Genomic DNA, 26297 nt, shown 5'->3' on the forward strand with positions numbered 1-26297 from the left:
AGCGGAAGAAAGACTTACTTTTCCCTTTCTCATGAACACAGGCATGGGGGCTGGCCCCGATGTTTAGTGTGTGATTTAGGTGAGGAGGAAGGAAGCCTTGTGTTCTCTTGGCATAGAGAAGCCATCTGCAGAGGTTTATTGAGGACCTCCTGTAAATGGGTCACCAGTGGGCCTGAGACTGGGAGGAGCTGTGATAAGGATTCCTGTGTTCAGTTTAGTGTACAACTGTTACTTTTATTTTTTTTTTTTTTCTTCTTGGAGCTGCTGTGTCTCTCCCTCCCCTGGGTTTTTGCACCCCTGCCCCTGCCATGCACTGACTTGCTTTGATATTTCCCCTTAGCATCATCTGCATCTATTAGCTATATCGTAATTCCACTGTGTTGTCCTTATTGTTGGCTCAGTTTTAGCTACAATTAATGGATGGTCACTATGTGCAAGCACTTTGCATGATTTACCTTGGCCACCATTATTATCCCTGGCTTACTGATGAATAATCGGAGGCTTACTGAGGTTAAGTTTCTTGCCTAGGATTTCCCAGTACTGGGACTCTGACCTCAGCTGGGTTCCCAAAGGCATGATTTAATTCTCATTACAAATGTGGGTGACTGGTAATCTTGTATGCACTTTGCAGATGAGAAAACAGAGCATTTCTTCCTTCCTTCATTCATTCTCCAGATTGTGTGGTTGCTGCTGCTGTTTGTTTAATGGTTTTTGAGAGAGAATCTTGCTCTGTCACCCAGGCTGGAAGGCAGTGGAATGATCTCAGCTCATTGCAACCTCTGCCTCCCGGGCTCAGGCTCCTGCCTCAGCCTCCCAAGTAGCTGGGACTACAGATGTGTGCCATCATACGCGGCTAATGTTTGTATTTTTTGTAGAGATTGGGCTTGACCATGTTGCCCAGGCTGGTCTCGAACTCCTGGGCTCAAGCAATCTGTCTACCTCAGCCTCCTAAAGTGCTGGGATTACAGGCGTGAGCCCCTGCACCCGGCCCAGACTTTGTGTTTTGAGTGCTGGGTTTCAGGCGGGCAGTCAGCTGGTCCCTGGGCCCAGAGGGTGAGTGGTTTGCCCAAAGCCAGGCAGCCAGAACTTCCCTGTCCCCTACAGTTGCCTCTCACCACATGTAGCTGTTCAGCACTTGAAATGTGCCTGGTCTGGCCGGGCATGGTGGCTCACGCCTGTAATCCCAGCACTTTGGGAGGCCAACGTGGGTGGATCACCTGAGGTCAGGAGTTCGAGACCCGCCGGGCCAACATGTGAAACTCTGGCCCTACGAAAAATAGAAAAATTAGCCAGGCGTGGTGGCGGGCGCCTGTAATCCCAGCTGAGGCTGAGGCAGGAGAATTTCTTGAACCCGGGAGGTGGAGGTTGTAGTGAGCTGAGATCTCGCCATTGCACTCCAGCCTGGGCAACAAGAATGAAACTCCATCTCAAAAAAAAAAAAAAAAAAAAAAAGAAAAGAAAAAAAGAAATATGCCTTGTCCTAACTGAGATGTGCTGCAATTGTGAAACACACACCAGATCTCAAAACGTCATAGTGTGAAAAAAGAAGAATGCAAAATATCTCCTTAAGAATTTCAAAATATTGGTCAGATGCTGAGATGATAATATTTTAGATAAATAGGTTTATAGGAAATAGAGTGTTAGTTGATTTCACCTGTGTCCTTTTACTTACTGTGGCTACTAGGAAATGCAAAATGACTTATGTGGCTTACAGATCTTGGTTGCACGGCACTGGTCATGTGGCTGAGGCGAGGATGTCTCCTGTGGATTCTCTTGTGCCATTCTGAGGTTGCTCAGAGGTACCGGTTGTTCCCTCTGAACCAAGAGTGACAGTGCCCAGGTGGGGATTGATGGGTTGGACATGTGAGAAGCAGGGAGGCAGCACGGGGCACCTGGAAGATATAAAAAGTAGAGAGGAGTCACAACCATGTGAATATATTTCACACCTCTGACCTGTGCACTTAAAAATGGTGAGGACAGGCCGGGCGTGCTGGCTTACACCTGTTAATCCCAGCACTCTGGGAGGCCGAGGCAGGCGGATCACTTGAGGTCAGGAGTTTGAGACCAGCCTGGCCAACACAGTGAAACCCTGTCTCTACTAAAAATACAAAAATTAGCCAGGCGTGGTGGCGGGCACCTGTAGTCCCAGCTACTAGGGAGGCTGAGGTGGGAGGATCACTTGAACCCGGGAGAGGGAGGTTGCAGTGAGCTGAGATCATGCCATTGCACTCCAGCCTGGGTGACAGAGCGAGTCTCCATCTCAAAAGAAAAAAAAAAATGGTGAGGACCGTAACTTTTATTTAGGTGTTTTTACCACAATAATAAAAAAAATTTTTTTTTTAAATGAACAAAAACTTAAGGAGTCTGTGTCTCGCTATGACTATGGTGTAAAAGCATTTAAAGAATGAAAATTTTATTTGACCATAGGCAATTGGGCTAAACAAAAATTGATAGAATGTAAGCTAGTCAAAATAAACTTTGTTCCAAGAAAAAAAAAAGTGGAGAGGGAGGTGTGGGTGGGAGTCGGGGTGTGCTGGCAGCAGATCACAAAGGACTTTCAATTTCTCATCGAGGAATCTGGACTTTATTTAGATGATGACCGTAACTCTCCTTAGAAAGAAGACTCTGGGGCCTTGTGCGAGAAGGGACTGAAAGCCGGGAGGGTGGAGGAGTGCTGGGGGCCTGTCAGGAGGCTGGCCAGAGCAGGGGGGTGGCCAGGAAGGAACCTTCTGGAGGAGACTTGGCAATCCGTTGTAGGGAGGGACAAGGGGGAAGGGGATGAACCTGTCAGACAACAGGTGGGGAGAAGGCAGGCCTCAGCGAGGAGGAACGATCGTGAATGTGTGACTTCAGAGAGGCAGAGAGGGAGAGTGGGGTGCAGGCTGCCCACCACGTCGGGGTGTCTGCTGGGATTCTCAGCAAGTCCCCTGTCATGGCTGGCGAGGGGTGGTCATGCATAACTAGCCCATTGTTTTTTGGATGCTGTGGATCTGTTTGCTTTTAGGTTATGTAATTTGAGGCTTCCTCTCTGTTGTTGCAGAGTTACACTCTGGGTGATTAAAAATGGGGCAGAGTTGGGAGAGACTGGGAACAGACAGGGCTACTGGGGAATGGGAGTTTCTGAGGATTTAAGACCATTGGGTGTTCAGGGGTTTTTTTTCGCCAATATATTTATCAATTGTGTTTCAGGGCTCAAACAAACATTTTGGGGAATACCAAGATGAATCACACACGATCTCGAAAAGCTTGTAAACTGGGCCCTTTTGACTCTTTTCCAAACCAAAGAGAAATGATGCTGCATTACCTGTTTTAACAATACTCACTTCCCCTGAAGATTCCTGAGTTTTGGTGCACTGCAAGTGGGCAGCGCCCTGGAGGGACTGAGGGTTAATTTTATCCTTGTGGATAATAAATGCATCTTGGACAAAGCAAGAACACATATTTTAACTAAGTTACAGGCTTCTGATAAGAATTCCAGCAATTGCACAAGCCCCACAGTTGTCTGTCCAGCCCAGCCATTCTACCTTGCTATCTCAAAATCCTCCGTTTTGCATTCCTCTCTTGCAAGAACCAGTTTCTAGTTTCTCACCAGCAGGATACGTTTCCAGGGTGATTTGCTTACTGAATTGGAGCCCGGGCGCAGAGGATCCCGGGGAAAGAGGCTTCAGAACGCCCCTGGGTGGACGTGGGAGGGTTTCCCAGACCTGCGTTGGATGCTGACATTGTTTTTTCCTTAGAGTCTTGCTTTTTGCCTTGGCCCAGCACCTGGTTCTGTTAGCATCGCCAAGATCAGTCTTAATGAGCTCTGTTGTTTAAACTGGGGAAGGAAACTTTTTCCCCTCATTTACAAAAAGGCGAATTTTAGCTCAGCCGCAGGAGGGTGGCCAGCGGGCAGCCAGGGGTCAGAGGCAGTTGAGCGCTGCTACATAAATAGCAGCAATTAATGGGCCCCTGTAAAGGACAGGGATGTGTGTGTTTGCTGTCTAGCATTGTTTCTCTGCGAATCGGAGCTACACTGAAATTAATTATAAAGCCAGCAAAGGATATTTTCTGCTTTCTGTTAAATAAGTATCATCCACACAGGAGCACGTTCCACTTGGATGCATTTACACACATCATTTCTTTGGAAGACGGTGTGAAACCAATTTATTTTCAAAACTCCCCACTGGGTCATGCTAATCACCACAGTTTTCAGCCCTTTTATTCGGGCTTGGGCTGGAACAGGGAGCCCTCAGGCCCTCGTCATTTCCTTCATTGCTTTGGGGGCTTTCCCTTTGCCAACCCTGCCCAAACCATTTCTTCCATTGCTGTCAACCAGGTTTGAATTTTTATGATGAGATTTACAAAGCGAGCCATTCTGTTATTACTAATAACCATCATAAAGGTTTCATACAGGTTCTGCTTTGGTTTGCTGGGGCCAGTATAGTAAATAACACAGACCTGGGGGGCCTTCAACAACAGACATTGATTTTCTCTGAGTTCTGCAGGCTGGAAGCCTGAGTTCAAGGGATCAGTAGGTTTGGTTTCTCCTGAGGCCTCCTCTCCTTGGCTGACTGAAGGCTGCCTTCCCACTGTGTCTTCACACAGACATCCTCTGTGCTCTCATCCCTGGTGTCTCTCTCTCTGTATCAAGACACCAGTCCTGTTGGATCAGGGCATGACCCTCATGTCCTCATTTAACCTTATTTCCCTTTATAAGGCCCTGTTTCCAAATACAGCCATCTTTCTCTATCTGCAGGGATTGGTTTCAGGATCTCCTTCTTTGTTTTTGAGACAGAGTCTCACTCTGTCACTCAGGTTGGAGTACAGGTTGCTCACCACAACGTCTGCCTTTTGGGTTCAAGTGATTCTCATGCCTTAGCCTCCCGAGTAGCTGGGATTACAGGCATGCGCCACCACACCTGACTAATTTTTGTATTTTTAGTAGAAACAGTGTTTTGCCATGTTGGCCAGGCTGGTCTCGAACCCCCAACCTCAGGTGATCCGCCCACCTCGGCCTCCCAAAGTGCCGGGCAGGATCTCCTTCTGATACCACAATCCAAGGATGCTCGAGTTCCTGATAACAAATAGTGTCGTATTTGCATATATCCTATACCTATCCTCCTGTATATTTTAAATCATCCCCACCTTACTTAGAATACCTAACGCAATGCCTACACATCACTTCATTCACGTGGATTCAACTTAGCACTTGGCATATGGCAAATTCAAGTTTTGCCTATTGGAACTTTGTGAATTATTTTTTCCCCAACATTTCTGATCTGAGGTTGGAACCCATGGAGGGTCAACTATATAGTCACAGTGGGGCTAGAGCTGGAATTTTGGGGGAGGACATGACTTAGCCCATAACAGGTTCTGAAATAGGCACTTGGATGCATTCATTCAAGAAATACTCATTGAGCGCCGCCTGTGTGCGGGGGCTGTTCTGGATGTGGTAAGCATGTCAGTGAGGGACCATACCCTCCCTTCTGGGGCTTCCAGGCGTCGGGCAGATTCCATGCTCACTTGTTCTATGGGACTTCAGAGGTGCTAAGTGCTGTGGGACAAATAGCCCCGGGGCACATGGGTTGTGAGCTCCAGGTGATGTAGTTATAAATGAGTGAGTCAGGGAAGCTTCTCTGAGAGCTGACATTTCGGCAGGATCTTAGAGGTCGAGGGAGTGCTATGTGGCCAAGGTCCCTGGGGAGGAACACCCATTTCTGCTGCTGAGGAACAGCAAGGAGGCGGTCAAGCCGAGGGCTGCCTGATGGGAGTGGCACAGGCGTCCTCAGGACACGGTTTCTTTCCTTTGGGAGCCACGGGGAGCCTGGGTGTGTTTTCATGGTCCTCGCTTTTGGGGAGCCTTCCTGTCCCTCTAAATTAGCTGCTCTGGAGAAGGCGACAGCTCAGGCAAGTTTGGGAGAGGGATGGAGTGCCCACCAAGGGGACAGCCCAGAATTAGACATTGGCATGTCAGGAATTTTATGGGGGCACATGGGGGCTGGTGGTGAAGAATGAGGGTCCGTCTGTCGTGGATCGCCTGCTGTAATGCTGCACCCGTGAGGTCTCCCCAGCACCCCTTCTCCCCCTGACCTGTCCCCAACTCTTAGTCACACTTTTAGGAAGCGAGAAACCATTTTCTGCGGCAGGAAAGGCTGGACAGCAAGCAGGGACGACAGCCCACTGCCTTGGGCTCAGCACGGATCCTCAATTTCTGTCTCTGTGGGGACTTTCCACAGCGGCTTGGTCTCCTCATGCCTACTTTTTAGCATTGGCATTTGGCGTCAGTTGTACAGCTGCTGTCCACCCCAAAGTGGAATCTGGAAGGCACACCTGGGATCGGGACTGGCCATGGCCGTGCATCCGTCCTTCCCCCCTGTCCCTCCCTCCCCATCTTCTTTCCAGGTCCATGCTGGCCCTGTTGTTGTCCAGGGCATGCTGATGGAGCTCCTTCCAGGTTCCTGATGTGGTGCTGGACACTGGACACACCAGGTTCAGTCACTTTTGAAATGGCCAAGGGTTTGGTGCCCGGAAGGGGGTTCTGGAAGCGTTCTAGGAAAGGAATGGGCCTGGCCTTGAGAGAAAGGTGAGAAGGAGCCAAAAGGGCTGATCCCAGCAGGGGTCTGGAGGTGGGAGAATTTCGTGTGGTGACTACGGAAACCCTATTGTAGCCTAGTGAGTTATGGGGAAAAATAGGGTTAGGAGATTGTGAGTGCCTCGGTTGGGGGAGGAGAGGGGTAGAGTTGTAATTAGGCTGGTTGGGGAAGTCTCTCTGAGAAGGGGACATTTCTCTTTTTTTTGTTCAAGATAGGGCCTCACTCTGTCTCCCAGGCTGGAGTGCAGTGGTGTGATCACGGCTCACTGCGGCATCAACCTCCCAGAGTCAAGCCCTTTCCCCACGTCAGCCTCTCAGGGAGCTGGGAACACAGGCCTGCACCACCATGCCTGGCTAAGTTTTTGTATTTGTTTGGTAGAGACGGGGTTTCAGCGTGTGGCCCAGGCTGGTTTGGAACTCCAGGGCTCAAGCCATCTGCCTGGGGGACATTTCTCACGCAGAGGTCTGTGGACTCTGCATCATGATCGCACACTGGCTGAAACTATGTCCACAGATAGCACCCACATTTGATTTAAATGATTTTAATGTTTGAAGGGAAGGCATTGGTCGACCTACATTATAACTGGGAAATCTGAGGGCTTAAGTGGTGGGACTTCTCAAGGCAGTAGTAGAGATGACCGAGAACTTATACTGACCTCCTGTAGTGCTCTGGAGGGATTTTCCACACATGCATTCATTTATTCATTGATTCCCTCTTTCCCTTGCTCCCGTGAGCCCAGCCCTGTGCTAGGTGCTGGGAGGTCAGACGCCATTCCTGCTTTCGTGGAAAGTACGTGGAGGGTATCACAGCAGCGAAGCGTGTGTGTGATGGGAGTGACAGCTGGGGAGGCCCAGAGTGACCCCAGCCAGTCTGGATGGGGAAGCAAACTGTAACCTGAGGCCAGTGGCGGGTGGGAACTGGGGTTGACCTGGCCAAAAGTGTGTGGGAGGGAATTCCAGGCTGGGCTGGGTGGGGGTGGGAGACAGGAGGCAGAGAGATTAGCAGGGAGGCCCAACTCTGCCAGAGGGATGACGGCTGCCGGCTGCCGCAGGGGAGGGAGATTGTCCAAGGTGGAGGTGACAGACTCTTGGTGATGAATGAGGTGTGGGAATAGGGGCGGGATGGCTGGAGGAGGATATTACAGTAGGGCCACCTGTGGATGGTGGTGCTGTAGGCTGAGCTGGGAGCCCCATAGAGGAGTTGGAGCAGGGGGAGGTGACAGGCTCGGAGGCCCACAGAGTATCCAGGTGGAGATGGCCAGAGGCACGTCAGAGCTCAGGAAGAGGTGTGAGCAGGACAGGCATTGGCACTCATGGGCAGATGGACAGACACGAGCGTGCTGGAAGTGGAGGGGTGGACGCCTGCCTCCCCAGCAGAGGAAGGCCTGGGACAGAACCTCAGGGAGGCTACAGGGGGAGAAGCAGGAGGTGTGGGACCTGGGAGGGCAAGGGGACTGTGAGAGGTCAGCAGGGAGGGTGGCCTCTGGGTACCGGGGACCCTGGTGAGGCAGTCAGAGGGAGTGGTGGAAGTGGCAGTCTGGGGCAGGGGCTGTCTGGCTTCCATGTCTACACACTCCTCTGAACCAAACATGCAGAGCCTACTGACCACCACTTATTGAGGACTCTGATGAATGCTCTCAGAGCCAGGGTTTGCAGCTTCAGAGCCTGCGTGCCCAGCTGCTGTTGCTGTGACGTCTCCAGACTGGGGAAGGCAGGAGGAGGGTGGAAGAGGAACTATAAGACCTGGCCCTAGGCTGGGCGCCATGGCTCACGCTTGTAATCCTAGCACTTTGGGTGGCCGAGGCGGGCGGATCACCTGTGGTTGGGAGTTCAAGACCAGCCTGACCAACATGGAGAAACCCCATCTCTACTAAAAATACAAAATTAGCCGGGTATGGTGGCTCGTGCCTGTAATCCCAGCCACTCGGGAGGCTGAGGCAGGAGAATCGCTTGAACCCAGGAGGCAGAGGTTGCAGTGAGCTGAGATCTTTCCATTGCACTCCAGCCTGGGCAACAAGAGTGAAACTCTGTCTCAAAACAAAACAAAAAAACAAACAAAAAAAGACCTGGCCCTAGTCCTCAGTAAATGAATGCTAGCGCTTTGTTCTTACATTTTTACTCTTCCGCAGGGAATCCTGTAGAACTGTAGGATGCTCAGATGGTCTATTAGCCTGCTCAGGCTGCCATAACAAAATACCATGGACTAGGTGGCTTGAAACAACAGAAATTCATGTTTCACAGGCCTGGAGTCTGGAAGTCCGAGATCAAGGTGCCAGTGGGGTTGGTTTCTCCCAAGGCTCTCCCCTTGGCTTCTAGATGACTGCCCTCTCTCTGTGTCCTCACATGGCTTTTCTGTGCAGGCTCAGAGATAGAGTTCTGGTGTCTCTTCCCCTTCTAATAAGGACATCGGTCCTATTGGATTAGAGCCCACTCTAATGACCTCATTTAATGTTAATAACCTCTTTAAAGTCTCTCTCTCTTCAGTCACGTTGGGGGTTAGTGCTTCAACATACACAATTCAGTCTATTGCAGATGGCAATCTTGAACCATTACAAAGAATCTGAATTATCCTCCCGGCCTCCACAAGTGTACCTAAAGATCCACGACTCTTTTATAGTACAGGTTAATTATCCCTTCTCTGCTTGGGACCAGAAGTGTTTTAGATTAGGGATTTTTTTTTTTTTTTTTGATGTTTGCTTTGTACCCAGTGGAGCACCCTTAATTCCAAATACTCCAGTGGGCATTTTCTGTAGGTGTCATGTTGATGCTTAACAAGTTTCAGATTCTGGAACATGTTGGATTTTGGGTCTTCAGGTTAGAGATTAGAGATGTTCAACCTGCACACACTTATACCTAGAACACTGGCAGGTATATTTTAGTGCTTAATAAATGTTTATTGAAGAAGGAAAGATTCATTTGAGTTTAGCATACAGTATTCATTAAGAAACCAAAGTGTTTTGGGAAGAAAGCTTTTTGGGGGATAATTTCCATGTGAAAAGAAAACTCAGTTGATCAGGGCTTCCCATTCCCTGTGCATTTTGATTATTTAAAACATGGTGTAAAAGTGCTTTGATTAAGGAAAGGCTATGAACTTTCTAAAACATAGCACATTGTATAATGTGTAAAACACGTGTGTATATTTCTGCGATATTAAAGAGGAGTCTCTTTGATCAGTATTTTTTTTTCTTCCTCTCAGTCGTACCGAAGATCCATTTTACATCTGACTTCTCATTTTGGAGATTGGATACATCAATACTTGATGTGTTTCAGAGTAATGAATTTTAAAGGCAGTGAAGGGTGATACAGGAGGAAGGGATGAATTTAAAATCCTGTTAACTCTGATCCTATGTAGACAGTCTCAGCTAAGTCAATATTTAAAGAAGATGAGAGACTCGCCTGATAGGAAGTCACTGCGTTGGGATTTAAAAGCAACTCTATTCCAGAGAGTTCAAAACACTGAGATACAGTTCAGCCTTCTTTTTTAATATGCTGAAGCCACCGGTCAAGGAAATGCACATTTTTTTTTCCTTAGCTAAACTGAGCTTGAATGCTTTTTTACCCTCTCTACGGGTTGATTCATTGAAAGTAAATTGGTAGTGATAATAACAGCGTCAATTTAAGGAGCACTTCGTATGTGCCACACACTGTACTAAGTGCTTTCTTTATGTCCATTATCTTAGAGACCTATTGGTTGATGGAAGTGTGTGTCATTACTGGGTACATTACTGGGCCTGGGTCATTTTGTGGATCCCTTGTTATAAGTAAAATTCTACATTGGTTTTTTTTCTCCTAATACCTAACAAAGGCCGTCAAGCATTAATTCCTTGATGGTTAGCAAATGACCCCTCTTCTGATGGGTTGGGATCCACACACATGGCCTCTTCCTCCTGTCCTGTGTTGAGGAGGGCAGTGCTTCCCCTTTCGTGCAGGGCCAACTCTTCCTCCTCTTCCTCTCCTTCCTTAAGGTTTCCTCTCTCTTTCTTTTGTTTTCTCGCTCTTTTTTTTTTTTTTTTTGAGATGGAGTCTCGCTCTGTCACCCAGGCTGGAGTGCAATGGAGCTTTCTTGGCTCACTGCAGGCTGTGCCTCCCAGGTTCAAGTGATTCTCCTGCCTCAGCCTCCCAAGTAGCTGGGACTACAGGTGTGCATCACCATGCCCAGCTAATTTTTGTATTTTCAGTAGAGATGGGGTTTCACCAGGAGTTTGGCCAGGCTGGTCTTGAACTCCTAACTTCAAGTGATCCGCCTGCCTCAGCCTCCCAAAGTGCTGAGGTGACGGGTGTGAGCTACCACACCTGGGTGGGTTTCCTCTCTTTCTGTCCCTCCTGAATCTTGTATTTTTTTATCTCTGTAGCTGCTGCTAGTGAATTTTTGGCCTTGAGGGATTTCCATTGCTTTCTTATGAGCTCAGCTATTTATTTAAAAGTGGTTTGCTGATTTTATCCATCATCATCAATTGGTGGTGTTTGTCAGGGAAGGAGGAGGGTGGAGTTACCATGTTGTGAGACATGCTTTCTGTTTTTCCTTTTTCTGAGACAGGGTCTCACTCTGTCGCCTAGGCTTGAGTGCAGTGGTGAGATCATAGCTCACTGCAGCCTGGAACTCCCGGACTCAGGCGATCCACACACCTCAGCCTCCTGAGCAGCTGGGACTACAGGCATGAGCCACCACGCCTGGTTAATTTTTGTGAGATGAGGTTTCGCCATGTTGCACAAGCTGCTATTTCTTAATTAATAAAAGAAGTTGATGAATAATCTCTTTCAACTGTCATATATTGGAACTGTGCTATTCTCTTTCTACTAATTTTCCACCACTGCAGGACGTTGCTACTGAACTTGGAAATATGGGAGAAATCTTTGGAAAACTGATTCCTTTGTAAAATTTTGAAAAGCCTTGCAACTTGGATCTGTTGATCAGCCTTGGTTTTAGTGATCTTTGACAGAAATTTGTTTTTCTTGTGCTCGTGATGACATCCAGGCTTAGATACCCTCCTGAAACTCCTATTCCCAAACACACGCACGCACGCACGCACAGAGGCACGCACGCATGCACGCACGCACGCACACACACACCCTGGACTGAATTGGGAGTTCTCCGGTGGCATTGGCTGGGGGCCTCATTCTTAAGTGAATTGGTGAACCTGCAGCATTGGTAAGAGCCATTGATTGGTGTGGTGCTATCACTCCTGTTGCCTGGAACATGCTAAACCTGCTTATTTTACTGCCATTTGATAGCAGAGATTTAATTTCACTCTGTAAAACTCTCCCGACTCAAGCAGTTTATTTTGCAGCTAGAGATCCATCATTGCGTTGGGCTTCACCCAGTCAGTGTTAGCTTTGTTTTGCCTGCAAACCTCTGATTACTGTCAAATTGAATTAGATGTCTCCCTTTGCTGATCACTGATTGACTTTTCCTTAATTTCCCATTCATTTTTTTCCCCATTTCAGTTGTTATAGATGAAGTCGATTAAATGGTTTTGTGTAATCAAGAACAGCGTTCCATTTCAGTATGATCAGCACGGAGCTTGTAAGTCAGGGGGTGGATGTAAACAAGCTGGTAATGAGCCGGCATTTGAAAATCGAGAGGAAGCTTAATAGGAAATCTTCTCCCAGGTGAGGTAGCTTAAGGGCTCAGGGTTTTCAGGGAGGGACCGTTGACTGGTAGAACTCGGGAATCAACGTGTCAGATGAGGGTAGGGCACACACCGGGGATGTTAGTTTCCTGCTGCTGCTGTAACAAATGACCACAAACTTGGTGGCTTAAAACAACAGAAAGTGATTCCCTCACAGTCTGGAGGCTGGAAGTTCAAAATCAGTCTCATTGGAGATCAAGGTGTCAGTAAGGCCATTCTTCCTTCAGAGACCCAAGGGGAGACTTGGACTTGGCTTGTCCCAGCCCCTGGTGGCTGCTGGCATCTCCTGGGCTTGTGGCCACGTTATTCTCTGTCTCCATCTTCACTTTGCTTTCTTCTCTGCTTGTGTGTCTATCTGATCCTCTCCCTCTTTTAAAGACACTTTTGATGGCATTTAGGACTCACCCAGTTAATCCAGGACAGCCTCCCCATCTCAAGACCATTAACTTCATCTTGTCTGCGGAGTCCCATCCCCCTAAAGATGACATTTTCAGGTTCCAGGGATTAGGATATGGCCCTATCTTTGGGAGGCCATTGTTCGACTTACCACACTGGGCCTGCTTCACAGAAGACTTTGGTACAACGGCCCAAGGCCTGGGCTGGACGGAGTGGTATGAGGACGAGGGGCTGGACGGAGTGGTAAGAGGACGAGGGGCTGGACTGAGTGGTATGAGGACGAGGGGCTGGACGGAGGGGGATGGGGACGAGGGGCTGGATGGAGGGGGATGAGGACGAGGGGCTGGACTGAGGGGGATGAGGACGAGGGGCTGGACTGAGGGGGATGAGGACGAGGGGCTGGACGGAGGGGGATGAGGACGAGGGGCTGGACTGAGTGGTATGAGGACGAGGGGCTGGACGGAGGGGGATGAGGACGAGGGGCTGGACAGAGGGGGATGAGGACGAGGGAGGGGCTGGACTGAGTGGTATGAGGACGAGGGGCTGGACTGAGGGGGATGAGGACGAGGGGCTGGACTGAGGGGGATGAGGACGAGGGGCTGGACTGAGGGGGATGAGGACGAGGGGCTGGACGGAGGGGGATGAGGACGAGGGGCTGGACTGAGTGGTATGAGGACGAGGGGCTGGACGGAGGGGGATGAGGACGAGGGGCTGGACGGAGGGGGATGAGGACGAGGGAGGGGCTGGACTGAGTGGTATGAGGACGAGGGGCTGGACTGAGGGGGATGAGGACGAGGGGCTGGACTGAGGGGGATGAGGACGAGGGGCTGGACTGAGGGGGATGGGGACGAGGGGCTGGACTGAGGGGGATGGGGACGAGGGGCTGGACTGAGGGGGATGGGGACGAGGGGCTGGACTGAGGGGGATGGGGACGAGGGGCTGGACTGAGGGGGATGGGGACGAGGGGCTGGACTGAGGGGGATGGGGACGAGGGGCTGGACGGAGGGGGATGGGGACGAGGGGCTGGACTGAGGGGGATGGGGACGAGGGGCTGGACTGAGGGGGATGGGGACGAGGGGCTGGACGGAGGGGTATGGGGACGAGGGGCTGGACGGAGGGGTATGGGGACGAGGGGCTGGACTGAGGGGGATGGGGACGAGGGGCTGGACTGAGGGGGATGGGGACGAGGGGCTGGACTGAGGGGTATGGGGACGAGGGGCTGGACTGAGGGGGATGGGGATGAGGGGCTGGACTGAAGGGGATGAGGACGAGGGGCTGGACTGAGGGGGATGAGGACGAGGCGCTGGACTGAGGGGGATGAGGACGAGGGGCTGGACTGAGGGGGATGGGGACGAGGGGCTGGACTGAGGGGGATGGGGACGAGGGGCTGGACTGAGGGGGATGGGGACGAGGGGCTGGACTGAGGGGGATGGGGACGAGGGGCTGGACTGAGGGGGATGGGGACGAGGCGCTGGACTGAGGGGGATGAGGACGAGGGGCTGGATGGGGTTTTCAGGGGGCATTTCCCCAGCACCATAGATCGTCTCATTGCCTTGTCCTTTCACCTTCAGGAAAGGGAGGAGGGTGGGCTAGAGAAAGAGCAAGAAGTGAGAGAGTGGGGAGAAGTGCTTGGAAATACTGCATTTGTGCAGAAGTCGGAAGGTATGGGAAGAACTGCCTAAAGAAAAGCCTAGCGTGCACCCCTAAGCCTGGCTGTATGGCTATGATAATGAGGCCCAGACTCATGGAAAGAGCCACCTGGACTGTTCTTTCTGTTCAGAGGGGTCTGCAGTGTCTACACTTGCTAACCAATTACGGAGCTTCATAGGGTCCCACCTTGACATATCTCGTGGAGGTGTAAAACCCTGGTTCAGCCCTGGGAGTGGAGCCTGAGAGTAAGTTTGTGAAGACTCTGCTCTCTGTGGGTCTCATGGACGTGGGGGAGCAGAGGGGACGGTGCAGTCAACGAGGAATTGTCAGAGTCTCCTGGACTACATCAAAGGGCTAGAGTGAGGAGGAGAGAGAGGCTGCTGATGAACGCTGGGGTCATTCCCCACTGCCAAGAGGGTCTCTCCATGCCTGGAAATGCATCCCAAAGGGCAGCATCAGATAGATTCCTTTCTTATGTTTTCAGGGAAGCTATTCGTTTCTTGTGGCTGCTTTAATGAATTACCACTCTGGTGGCCTAAAGTAACAAATTGATTCTCTGACAGTTCTGGAGGCCAGAAATCTTAAAACAGTATTGGCAGAGCCACGCTCCCTCCAGAGACTCTAGGGGAGGATCCTTCTCTGCCTCTTCCGTCTTCCAGTGGCAGCTAACATTCCTTGGCTTGTGGCCCCGTCACCCCAGTGTCTGCCTCCTTCCTCCTGTGACTGCCCCCTCTGCTTATTTGCGTGAAAGCTCCTTCTTTCTCTATTTTATAAGGACACTTATGAGGACCTTTAGGGCCTACCCAGGTAATCTAGGTTAATCTCATCTCAGAATTCTTCACTTAATCACTTCTGCAAAGACCCTTTTTCCAAATAAAGTCACATGATCCAGAGATTAGGCCATTATTCAACCTGGTACAGGCAATTAAAGAGCTCAATAAGGTATCTTAACAATAATCGTATACTCTGTTAAAAAGGCAGATTGTATTACTGCTGGGCTTTTAGACTTGTTTGTTCACAGTACTTTTAAGAACGTCATTGCCAGAGGGTGTAATTTTTAAAATACTGCAACACAGAGTCGAGCAAAGACAATGCCTAATTGTACTTTTCAGCATTCCTTTTTCTCCACCTCCCCAAGAGGACGGATATGAAATATGTGTGTGTCTATGTGTTTTTGGAGGGTAACAGTTTACAAAGCTGTTAGTTTAGCATCCCTTGAACTACCTGGGGCCAGGCACAGCCAGCGTGTACCTTTACCTCCTGGGGACTGAGAGCATCGGCCTGGTTGACTCGGGGTAGTGCAGGCCCCATGCTGTGAGGTGTGGATGGCAGGGGCTCTTCTAGCCTGTCTGGTCCCCTTGGGGGCTGATTGACTCTTTGTTACTCCCATCTTTGGATTAAGGGCCTGAACCTCCCTATTAAAATGAGACTCTGGGCTGGACATGGTGGCTCATGCTTATAATCCCAGTACTTTGGGAGGCTGAGGTGGGCGGATCACTTGAGGCCAGGAGTTCGAGACCAGCCTGGCCAACATGGCCAAACCCTGTCTCTACTAAAAATACAAAAATCAGCTGAGTGTGGTGGCGGGCACCTGTAATCCCAGTTACTCAGGAGGCTGAGGCAGGAGAATTGCTTGAACCTGGGAGACAGAGGTTGCAGGGAGCCAAGATTGTGCCACTGCACTCCAGCCTGGGTCACAGAGCGAGACTCTATCTCAAAAAAAAAAAAAAAAGACATTGCTGTATAGAGGAGATAATAGATTATGCTGTTTACATCCGTCTTTGTTTGGTGATTCCATTGGTTAGTCACTATTAGTCACTTGCTGTTTATAAAGTGCTGTGTGTGGTAAAGGGGGAGTGGTCCCTGCATTAAGCCATGACTGCCTTACATCTTACCACAGATGCTGATGTGTAAGGACGTAGGGAAGGAAGGTGCCGGGGAATCTCTGGAAGGGCGGTTAGCCTCTGGAGGACCTGGGGTTGGGGGCTTGAGTGGGGAAAGGCGGGTGGCTGGAGTACCTGGAGAGTGACGGAATGCAGGTCCCAGGGAGTGGCGAGACATGCCAGGAGGGAGATCTGGGAGGAGTTGGGGCTGCGTGGTGGTGGGGCTGATGGAGAAGGTGCTTGGGTGCTCCCATAGGCAGCAGTGAGACCTCAAGAGCTTCTGCAAGAAATCGAGAGTTCCAGACCCACTGATTTGGAGGCAGAGTGTAGAGTGAATTCAAGAGGCCGGGAGGAGCCTCAGGAAGAGGTGACATCCATGCCTTAGTCCACGCTGGGGGCGGCCAGACTTTTATTGATTCATTCATTATTTTGTTTAATTTAAAGTTTGCCTTTAGTTTGGACTTTTTCCCTTTTTTGTTTTCTTTTTGTTTTTTAAGGTTTTCCTCAGCGTTATTGAGGTTGAAGGCAGATAACCACGTGTGCGTCCAGTGTGCAGGGTGGGGCTTCAGTGAATGAACACGTTGTGAAATGGTTACCATGGTCAAGCTCATGGACATGTCCATTACCCCACAGGGTTATCATTTGTGTGTGTGTGTTGAGTTAGCAGTTTTCTTTCTTTCTTTTTTTGAGATGGAGTTTTGTTCTTATTGTCCAGGCTGGAGTGTAATGGCGCGATCTCAGCTCACTGCAACCTCTACCTCCTGGGTTCAAGCGATTCTCCTGCCTCAGCCTCCTGAGTAGCTGGGATTACAGGTGTCCATCACCATGCCCAGCTAATTTTTGTATTTTTAGTAGAGACAGGTTTTCACCATGTTGGCCAGGCTGGTCTTGAATTCCTGACCTCAAATTATTTACCCACCTTGGCCTCCCAAAGTCCTGGGATTACAGGCGTGAGCCACCGCGCCCGGCCTCTTAGCAGTTTTCAAGTGTGCAATACATTGTTGTTAAACCTGGTCACCACACTGTACATTAGATCTCAGACTTCTGTTTTTTTCTTTATCGTGAACTATGTCCCTAAAATAATATTTGAGCCCCGCACTGAAAACATGTATTCATCTGTATTTATTTACTTATTATTTATTTCTATACTTGTACCTCTGTGCATGGCATATTGCATATAATGCATATTGAGTGCATTGTGAAACAGGTACAAAATGTAATTACAAAAAAGAGAAATAACAAGAAGTGGAAGGTCCACTGTCTTCATCCTGCGCCTGGAGGCTCCACAGCTGTGTACGAAGGTGTTCCTGTGGTGCTCGAGTCTCAGTTCATGACGGGCGTCTGGGCGCTGGCAGCAGTGGTTGGAATGAACCAGATGGGTGGTGTAGGGGAACAGAGAGGAAGGGCAGGTGGCGAGGCAGCTGGCAGAAGACATTGACATCATGTGTTGATGTCAGTGGCTGATCACATTAGAGAGGGGAGTGAAGACCAAAGAAAGAACAGGGCAGCCGGGCGTGGTGACTCACGCCTTTGACACCAGTGCTTTGGGAGGCGGATGGGGAGAATCACTGGAGGCCAGGAGTTCAAGACCAGCCTGGGCAACATGGGGAGATCTGTCTCTACAAAAAGAAAAAAATGAGCCAGCCGTGTTGGTGTGTGCTTATAGTCCCAGCTCCTGGGAGGCTGAGGTGGGAGGATCACTTAAGCCCAGGAGTTTGAGGCTTCTGTGAGCCACGATTGCACCATGTACTCCAGTCTGGGCAACAGAGAGACTCTGTCAAGAAAGAAAGAAAGAGAAAGAGAGAGAGAGAGAGAGAATAAGAAAGAAAGGAAGGAAGGAAAGAGGAAGGGGAGGGAGGGGAGGGAGAGAGGAAGGAAGGAGGGAGGGAGGGAAGAAAGGAAGGAAGGAAGGAGGGAAGGAAAAGGGTGAATACAATGGAGAGGTGACTTCCCCTAAAGGAAAGAGAACTGGGGACAGATGCGGATTTGGGTGGAAAAGACAATCTTCCCTTCCCTCTGTCCCTCCATCCTTCCTTCTGTTCTTCCCTCCCTCCCACCCTATGTCTTATGACAAGTTGGTTGTGGGGGAAATGATGCAGGAGGAACTTCCTGGGGGTCATAAAAATGTGCTCCTGAATAACTACAAAGGTTGGGTGCTGACAGTGTGGGCTCCCTGTGAGTTTCCCGGGGAGGTAATTCATCAAAGGAAGGAGGCTTGAGGGCCTGTGCAGGGCAGAGAGAGGGTGGAGCAAGGCTAGGGGTGCTGCATCTTTGGGCGGTGTCCCCCAACCATGCCCCAGAACTAAGATTGGGGGCTGATTTAGCTGTTTCTGAAGTGATTGGGGGTCCTCAGACCTGGAGGGAGATGATGGTGAGTCCTGAGGGGGAGTGAGACGAGCCCTTTGCTGGAAGAGAAATTGTTATTTCATCTTCCCATCCTGCAGAAAAATAAATTTGACATTAATCCTGCACTATGCCTTCCAGACAGCCATTCAGGTTTTCTTAGGTAAATTCCATTGTCTTCCTTAATCATTGGATTTTTCCTAATGTTATACCTACATATGTGTGTGTGTATATATATGTATGGTATATGCATAAATATAAATGTGTATATATATTTTCTGTTGATGCTGTTTTAGATAAGTGTTTCTCCTCTGCAGAGAAATAGCTAGCATTTTTCTTGGGTTCCTGTGCGTAGCCAAGGAATCGCTATTGTCTGTAATGTCTGTAAGAACAGGCATGTTCTTGTTTTCTCCTTAGGTGGCCATAAAAGTCATCGATAAGAAGAGAGCCAAAAAGGACACCTATGTCACCAAAAACCTGCGGCGAGAGGGTCAGATCCAGCAGATGATCCGTCACCCCAATATCACTCAGCTCCTTGATATTTTAGAGACGGAAAACAGCTACTACCTGGTCATGGAGCTGTGCCCTGGGGGCAACCTGATGCACAAGATCTATGAGAAGAAGCGGCTGGAGGAGTCTGAAGCCCGCAGATACATCCGACAGCTCATCTCCGCTGTAGAGCACCTGCACCGGGCTGGGGTGGTCCACAGGTAAGGGCCAGGCCACGCTGGTGATCACTGACTGTGAGGTCCATAGATGGCACTGGGCTTTGGCACCCTCTCAGCCTCTGAGAAAGGCTGAGCAATTGCAGCCTGTTTTACAATTTTTCTATATTTTTATTTTATTTTATTTGTTAATTTTTTTGAGACGGAGTTTTGTTCTTGTTGCTCAGGCTGGAGTGCAATGGCGCAGTCACAGCTCACTGCAACCTCCGCCTTGTGGGTTCAAGCAGTTCTCCTGCCTCAGCCTCCCGAGTACCTGGGATTACAGGCACCTGCCACCACACCTGGTTAATTTTTTTGTGGTTTTAGTAGAGACAGGGTTTCACCATGTTGGCCAGGCTGGGAATTTTTCTGTATTTTTATTCCGTGGAATTGTTTTGTGAATTGGGTTCATGCCAGTGTGAGGGTTAAAAGAGTAGAATCTGAAGCCAGAGTGACTGGGCTTGCAACCTGGCTCTGCCGTGTAATAGTTATGTGACCTTGGGCAAGTTACTTAACCTCTCTGAGCCTCGGTCTTTTAATCTATAAAATGGGAATAATAATAACACTTCTCTCTCAGTTGGAGTAAGGGTCAATGAGTTAATAATACATGGGAAGAGCTTGGGACAGCATTTGGTACCTAGTAGGCATCAGGTGTTAGCTGCTTTTCTTCTTGTTTGCATAGTCCTGAGACCAGTTGTTTAGGTGCCTAAAAGAGCCAGTGTTAAGATGGCATGAGATTAGTGCAAGGTATGATGGTGCTTTCATTGTGTTTGCTTTACATATGGTAGCCACTCAATAGCTGTTTTATTCAATGAAATTGAATCACCATTCGAATTTTGAACTTGCCCTTGAAATCAAGGAGTGTTTTCCACAAACCAAACCAGTCTTGCAAATAATTTTATGAAAATCAAGCTTGTTTTTAATAGCTTGTTGCTTCCTAGGAAGGGGCTCTACAAAGAAAGTGAATGGAAGCAGCATTCTTAGCAATGTTGCCATTGGTGGTGGTGGGTGCCTGCTTTTAGTACGGTATGAAAATAAGATCAAACGAATTTAAAGAAATAAAAGCTCCCTCTTTTCCTCCAAGGGGGTGTTGGCTTCACCAACAAATGCATGGTTTTTCCTTTGTGAAATTATGATCAATAATTACTCTGGGTTATTGAGAACAACCAGAAATCTTTTTTTTTTTTTGAGACTGGGTCTCACTTTGTCGCCTAGGCTGGAGTGCAATGGTGCAATCTTGGCTCACTGCAACCGCCGCTTCCCAGGTTCAAGACATTCTCCTGCCTCAGCCTCCCAGGTAGCTGGGATTATTACAAGCGCCCACCACCATGCCTGGCCAGTTTTTGTATTTTGAATACAGACAGAGTTTCGCTATGTTGGTCAGGCTGGTCTTGAACTCCTGACCTCAGGTGATCCACCCGCCTTGGCCTCCCAAAGTGCTGGGATTACTGGTGTGAGCCACCACGCCCTAGAAATCTTTTTTTTTTTTTTTTTTTTTGGAGACGGAGTTTCACTGTTGTTGCCCAGGCTGGAGTGCAATGGTGAGATCTTGGCTCACCGCAACCTCCGCCTCCCAGGTTCAAGTGATTCTCCTGCATCACCCTCCCTAGTAGCTGGGATTATAGGCATGAGCCACCACGCCCGGCTGATTTTGCGTTTTTAGTAGAGACAGGGTTTCTCCATGTTGGTCAGGCTGGTCTTGAACTCGTGACCTCAGGTGATCCGCTCTCCTCGGCCTCCCGAATTGCTGGGATTACAGGCGTAAGCCACTGCGCCAGGCCTACAAATCATTTTTAATTGGTGCTTATTTTAAAAAGCAAGATTGAAGCATGACGTATTTATGTGTGTATATATGTAAACATGCACACGTGTGTGCACATGTATGTTAAAATATTTTTAAATTAATAAATGTATGTACTATAAAAGTCACCATTTAAAAGTGTATAATCTAGTGTTTTTTAGTGTATTCACAGAGTTGTGCAACCATCACCACCTTCTAATTTTAGAATATTTTTATTACCCGCCCCCCGCCAAAAGAAACCCTGTACCCATTAGCAATCACTCCCCATTTGCCTCTTCCCCCAACACTGGCAACTACTAATTTACTTTCCGTGTCTATGGATTTGCCTATTCTGGCCATTTCATATAAATGGAATTATATAATATATAGTCTTTTGTGATTGATTTCTTTCATGTAGCATTATGTTTTTCAGGTTTGTCTAAGTTATAGCATGTGTCAGTGTCTCCTTCCTTTTTATGACTGCATAATACTCCATGTATGGATATACCACAGTTGGCTGATCCGTTTGAGTTGTTCCCACACTTTGGCTAGTAATACTGCTATGAGCGCTGTTTTCACTTCTCAGAAAACTCCAACTCTTAGGAGTGGAATTGCTGGGTCATATGTCAGCTTTCTTTATCCTTTTGAGGAAACACATATTTTTTAAAAATTCAACATTTAATGGTAAATCTAATTTTAATTTTAATAATGATAATCGAGTTCTATCTGTTTGAAAGCCATTTTCTTTCTTTCTGGTTTTTTTTTTTTTTGTTTTGTTTTGTTTTTTTGAGATGGAGTCTTGCTCTGTCGCCCAGGCTGGAGTGCAATGGTGCAATCTCGGCTCACTGCAACTTCCGCCTCCCAGGTTCAAGAGATTCTCCTGCCTCAGCTTCCCAAGTAGCTGGGATTACAGGCACGCGCCACCATGCCCAGCTATTTTTTGTAGTTTTAGTAGAGATGGGCTTTTGTCATGTTGCCCAGGCTGGTCTCAAACTCCTGACCTCAAATGATCCACCCTCCTCGACCACACCCCAAGTGCTGGCATTACAGATGTGACCCACCATGCCCAGCCATGAAAGCCGTTTATTTTCTGATCAGTGACAAAAGCAGCTCCAGGCCTTTACTTAATAGAACTTAGACTTCCAAGGTGGAGAGAGTTGTTTCCTTACTAATGGGATTGGTGCCATGGGATGCTCTGCCCTCTCATGTCTAAACCCACGGGAGGTCCATTGTCCAGGCCTTTTCTAGAGCCAGCCTTGGGTAGGCACCATTCAGGCCAATCATTTCCTCCTCACTGAGGTGAGAACACCTCTTCATGTACGTATTCTTAGTCATGCGTGTTGTCATGAGATCACACTTCATTAGAACTCTTTGGGCTTAGATTAGCAAGGAAGAGAACATTCAGAAATGGTAAGTGAATCATGCTATTTTTGGCTCTTCCCAACAATACCCTTGGGTAGCCTGAGGTGTCATAGCTCTGCCGTTATTAGGAAAATGATAGTCGTAAGTGTGCCTGGCTCTGTCTTTGTTTATTAAGATGACAAAGGCAGAAATCTCACAAGTGAATCAGCTTGGATTACCGACTCCGCAGGTCACAGTGGAAAATGGAACGAGGGACTGCGAGCGGCAGAGCTTTTTGTGGTACTCGGGGTGTTTTTTGCAAGGATTTTGTGCTGTCAAAAATAAGATGAGCACTGAGCTTCTCAGGATTGTGAGAACAACAAAGAAAACCAAGTGGAAGCTGCGCCTTGCACACTGGCCTCTCCTGCAGGAAATTCTCAACAGCCCTTTTAAAGTAATTTTAACAAAATCCAATCCCTCTCAGCGCAATTACTGTCAGAATGTCAAAGCAATGAATTTAATAGTGTTTTGATAGCAAAGACGGTATACTTTTTCTTTCTCTGATCTCTAGCTTTTTCTACTTTTGCCTCTCTCTCCTCAGGAATATATTTATAATCCAATAATGGCAAGGGCTCAGATCTTTTAAAGTTAGAGAAGATTGGAAATACACAGACAATTTAGGAAGATTTTTTTCACGTTTCCCTCTAAAAATCATGTTAATGTGTGTCACCGCCCATGGACATAGGTGATTAGGTGGTTGAGACCTCACATTAAAATGCTTGTTTAGAATATATTCATAGTGGCTTTAACGGAATGTCTTGACTTTCAAAGACTCTATACCACTAATTTTGGGTGTTCATATTTCAACTGACCACTGGTATGCTCTTTACTGGAGCCCTTTCTCATAAAGAATTTTCTCCTTTATGCTGCAAAGGTGGAATGAATTTCATAAATTATTTTGAGGTTAGAGTTTTCAAATGAATAAGAGACTATTGCATTTCAGAGAGGCCCTGGAGTTGCTGGTGGGAAGATTTCTGAGTACATATATTGGATCATGCAAAAGGATTCAGGATGATTTTTTTGTGGCTATATGTGTACAGTGATTTTAGGGGCTTTTGGTTGTGTGTGTGTGTGTGTTTGTTAGGGGATGCTTTAAAAATGCAGTTCCTGATTAGACTGATATTATGTTGTTATGTCATAATCAACTTAATGCTAGCAGAGCCCTCATTTCCTGTGGCATTAAATCGAAATAATTATTTATCTTTCCAGAAGTATTTAAACATCATTTAAAAGAAACAATAAATATGACAAGTAGGTTTTTTGTTTGTTTGTTTGTTTTTTCAAAGGAAGCTAAGCGTGTATAAAGCAGATTCGCTTTGCTGGCAGAGAACTTCCTATGAGACTAGACTTGCCACAGCCTCTGTGTCTAGGGCTGTTGTTCATTTTTACAAAGGTAGAGTGTGGTCTAACTTCTTTATTATTCTATTTTAGAATTGTCTAATCTTCTCTAAAATATAACAGGTTGCTTTTCCTTCCCCTAAACGTGCTCACCCAGCAGGATGCCAAAATCTGATGATTTGCCTATTGTATATAGAGCATCAACTCTTAACATGAATCACCTAGAACGCCGATTCTGCTGAGAGGCTAATTTGAGATTCATGTGTTCATTCAAAATGACCAAGTCCAATCAAACTATACAGAGAAAACACAACTGGATAATACAATACCACCATCCCTAAGCAGGAAGAGAGAAGCCATGGGGCTGCAGGACCAGGAGAAAGAGACACACGATCAAAGGGAGCCGGAGCCTGAGCTCGGATGTGTGTCAACACCGTGGCTCCCAGGGCCATGACCTTATCCATTCATCACTATGGAGAAAAGGGCGCTCTGCGCTTAAGAGGAAGGAGTGGAAGACAGGAGGCCCTTCTTTGTTCTTTTTGGCCTGACAAGAAGCAGGCCCAACCTGTGCTGGTTGGGGGGTTAAGAAGTCTGTTAACTTTCGGGTTTTCTTAGAGAGGAGAGGAAGGGGACAGCAGACAAGAGGGAACGATTTCTGCTCACATCCAGGAGCTGGATGGAATCCCAGGGCCTTCGAGCACATATCTGGAGGCACCAGTGACAGCAAAAGTTTTGTGTTTAATTGGCTTTTAAAAAAATCGCATTGGAAATGTGAGCTCTTGCAAAGCTCCAGCCCAACAGTTTCATGGATTGGGATGCACAGTGGTCTGCAGCGCTGACGGGAAAGCCAGACCCCCTTGTCCACGTGCTGGTTTGGCCACTCCAGAGTGGTGCTGGGCAAATCACTCGAGCTTTTGTACCTCCCTTTCCACAGCTACACAACAGGGAAAATGGATTCTCCACTTCACATGGCTGTTGTGAGGATTAGATAAGTCAGTCTGCATGAAGTGCTCAAAACCGAGACACTGTGTAAGGACTGAGTCCATGTTCTCTGTAATTACTACTGAGTCCAACCCACTCATTTTATCCACAGGAAGCTGAGGCCCACAGTTCTCCGTGCTCAGGGCCCCATAGCTGTTCTCTGCTTGTACTGCCCTTGTCTTTGGCTGAATTCTACTCATCCTTCAGGTCACAGCTCCAGGTTCACCTTCTCTGGGAAGCCCTCCAGGCTTGGTCCCCTGGCCATAGACTCCCAGCACCCTCTACTTTTCTTTCTGAGCACGTATCCTGTGGTTACTTCTCTCTATCTGCCTTCTGCACAAGCCACAGCTTAGCCCAGTGCTCAGCCCAGTGGGCACACAGTAAGACTTTGTTGAATGAAGGAAGGAAAATTGAATGAATACAGCTAGTGTCAGAGTTTGCACTGGGATGGAAGCTTTCTGGTAGCCAGTCCTATGTTCTGGAATAGTCCATATTCTCCCTGGAATTTCAAAGGAGTTTCTTCATTGACTTAGTGTCACTGTGTTTATTTTTTAGGTCACAATTTGTAGAGTGGCATCTTTCTAGTGAATGGGTCTTTCAGTTTTATAAACAGAATTTGTTTCTGGAACATTACGGGAACTCAATAAAGGTTTCATTTTGAATAAATAAATCGGGTTCATGGATAACACATTATTCTTGTATTTTAGCAAAATACCCATATTGTAAATAAATCAAGAATTTGCACATCATTTGCTTTTAATACAGTGCTTTTGAAGATAAGACCTAACCAAAAAAAAAAAAAATCATGTTCCCTGCAAAATACCTGTTGCCTTGGGGAGTTATGTGCTTGGGGAGTTTGGGATGCTTTATTCTTAGTTTATTATTAAAATTCATCTTGTGACCATCCCCGTAGGCAAAACTTTTTCCATCAAACTTAATCCTGTCTGAGTTGGGTCTGTCCTTCCCTGGGCCCCTTCTCTCTTACCTTTCGCTGGGCAGGGGGGCATGCCCCCCAATACTGTTTGCTTATGGCCAAATTGATCACCTCTTTTAAGTATTTTCTGGAGTCTTAACTCTTCACCTTGTCTTAGAATCTTTCACTTTATTATCCTCACCTCCAGCCTCTCACCTCATAAATGGAGTGGCCCGCAAAGCCCTCAGGAATCCACTGTGGCATTTCCCGCTGCCAGTGGCCCCGCTGGGTAACCCTTCTCATGATGGCTGGGCTCCGGGGCAGAATTAGAAGCTCTGAGAGTTTAAATGACTTGCCCGGGCCTGGTTGGCGGGTCCATTAGAGAGAGCCAGACCCCAGCACCTGTCCTTACTCCCTTCCGCAGGCTCCCTTGCTTGACTCCCTGTCTTTGCTCAGCCTCCCCACTTGCAGTGTTCACTGGTTCTGCCACGTCTCATGCTCTCCTCCTCTTACCTCCTATCCTGATGCCTCAGTGTTACACCATTCAGTTCTTTGGACTCAACCCTGAGCGGCTCCCCCAGGCTCTTTCCTGAGTTCCTGCCCCTCAGCCTAGACCTCCTGGGTTGGGCATGGCCTGTGGAGGCCCAGGGGAGAGACTGCCTTCTCTTTGCCTTCTCCCATCCCACAACTCTGGATGCATGTGA

At 48.1% G+C, this 26297-nt stretch overlaps 1 protein-coding gene across 4 annotated transcripts in view; it reads left to right on the top strand.

The window, feature by feature from the left end:
- Window positions 1-26297, top strand: part of LOC105472945 (hormonally up-regulated Neu-associated kinase) — a 133704-nt gene that overhangs the window by 36666 nt on the left and 70741 nt on the right. For 3 of the 4 annotated variants that reach the window (XM_071095608.1, XM_024790086.2, XM_071095606.1), the window contains exon 2: window positions 18894-19186. In XM_071095608.1, coding sequence (XP_070951709.1) covers window positions 18981-19186 — 206 coding nt within the window. In that variant the 5' untranslated portion in view covers window positions 18894-18980. Of the gene's footprint in view, window positions 1-11633; window positions 11724-18893; window positions 19187-26297 lie in introns of those variants that run through there. The other variant, XM_071095607.1, reaches the window with a different exon arrangement.

The sequence above is a fragment of the Macaca nemestrina genome, chromosome 4, assembly GCF_043159975.1.
Source record: "Macaca nemestrina isolate mMacNem1 chromosome 4, mMacNem.hap1, whole genome shotgun sequence".
NCBI lineage: Eukaryota > Metazoa > Chordata > Mammalia > Primates > Cercopithecidae > Macaca > Macaca nemestrina.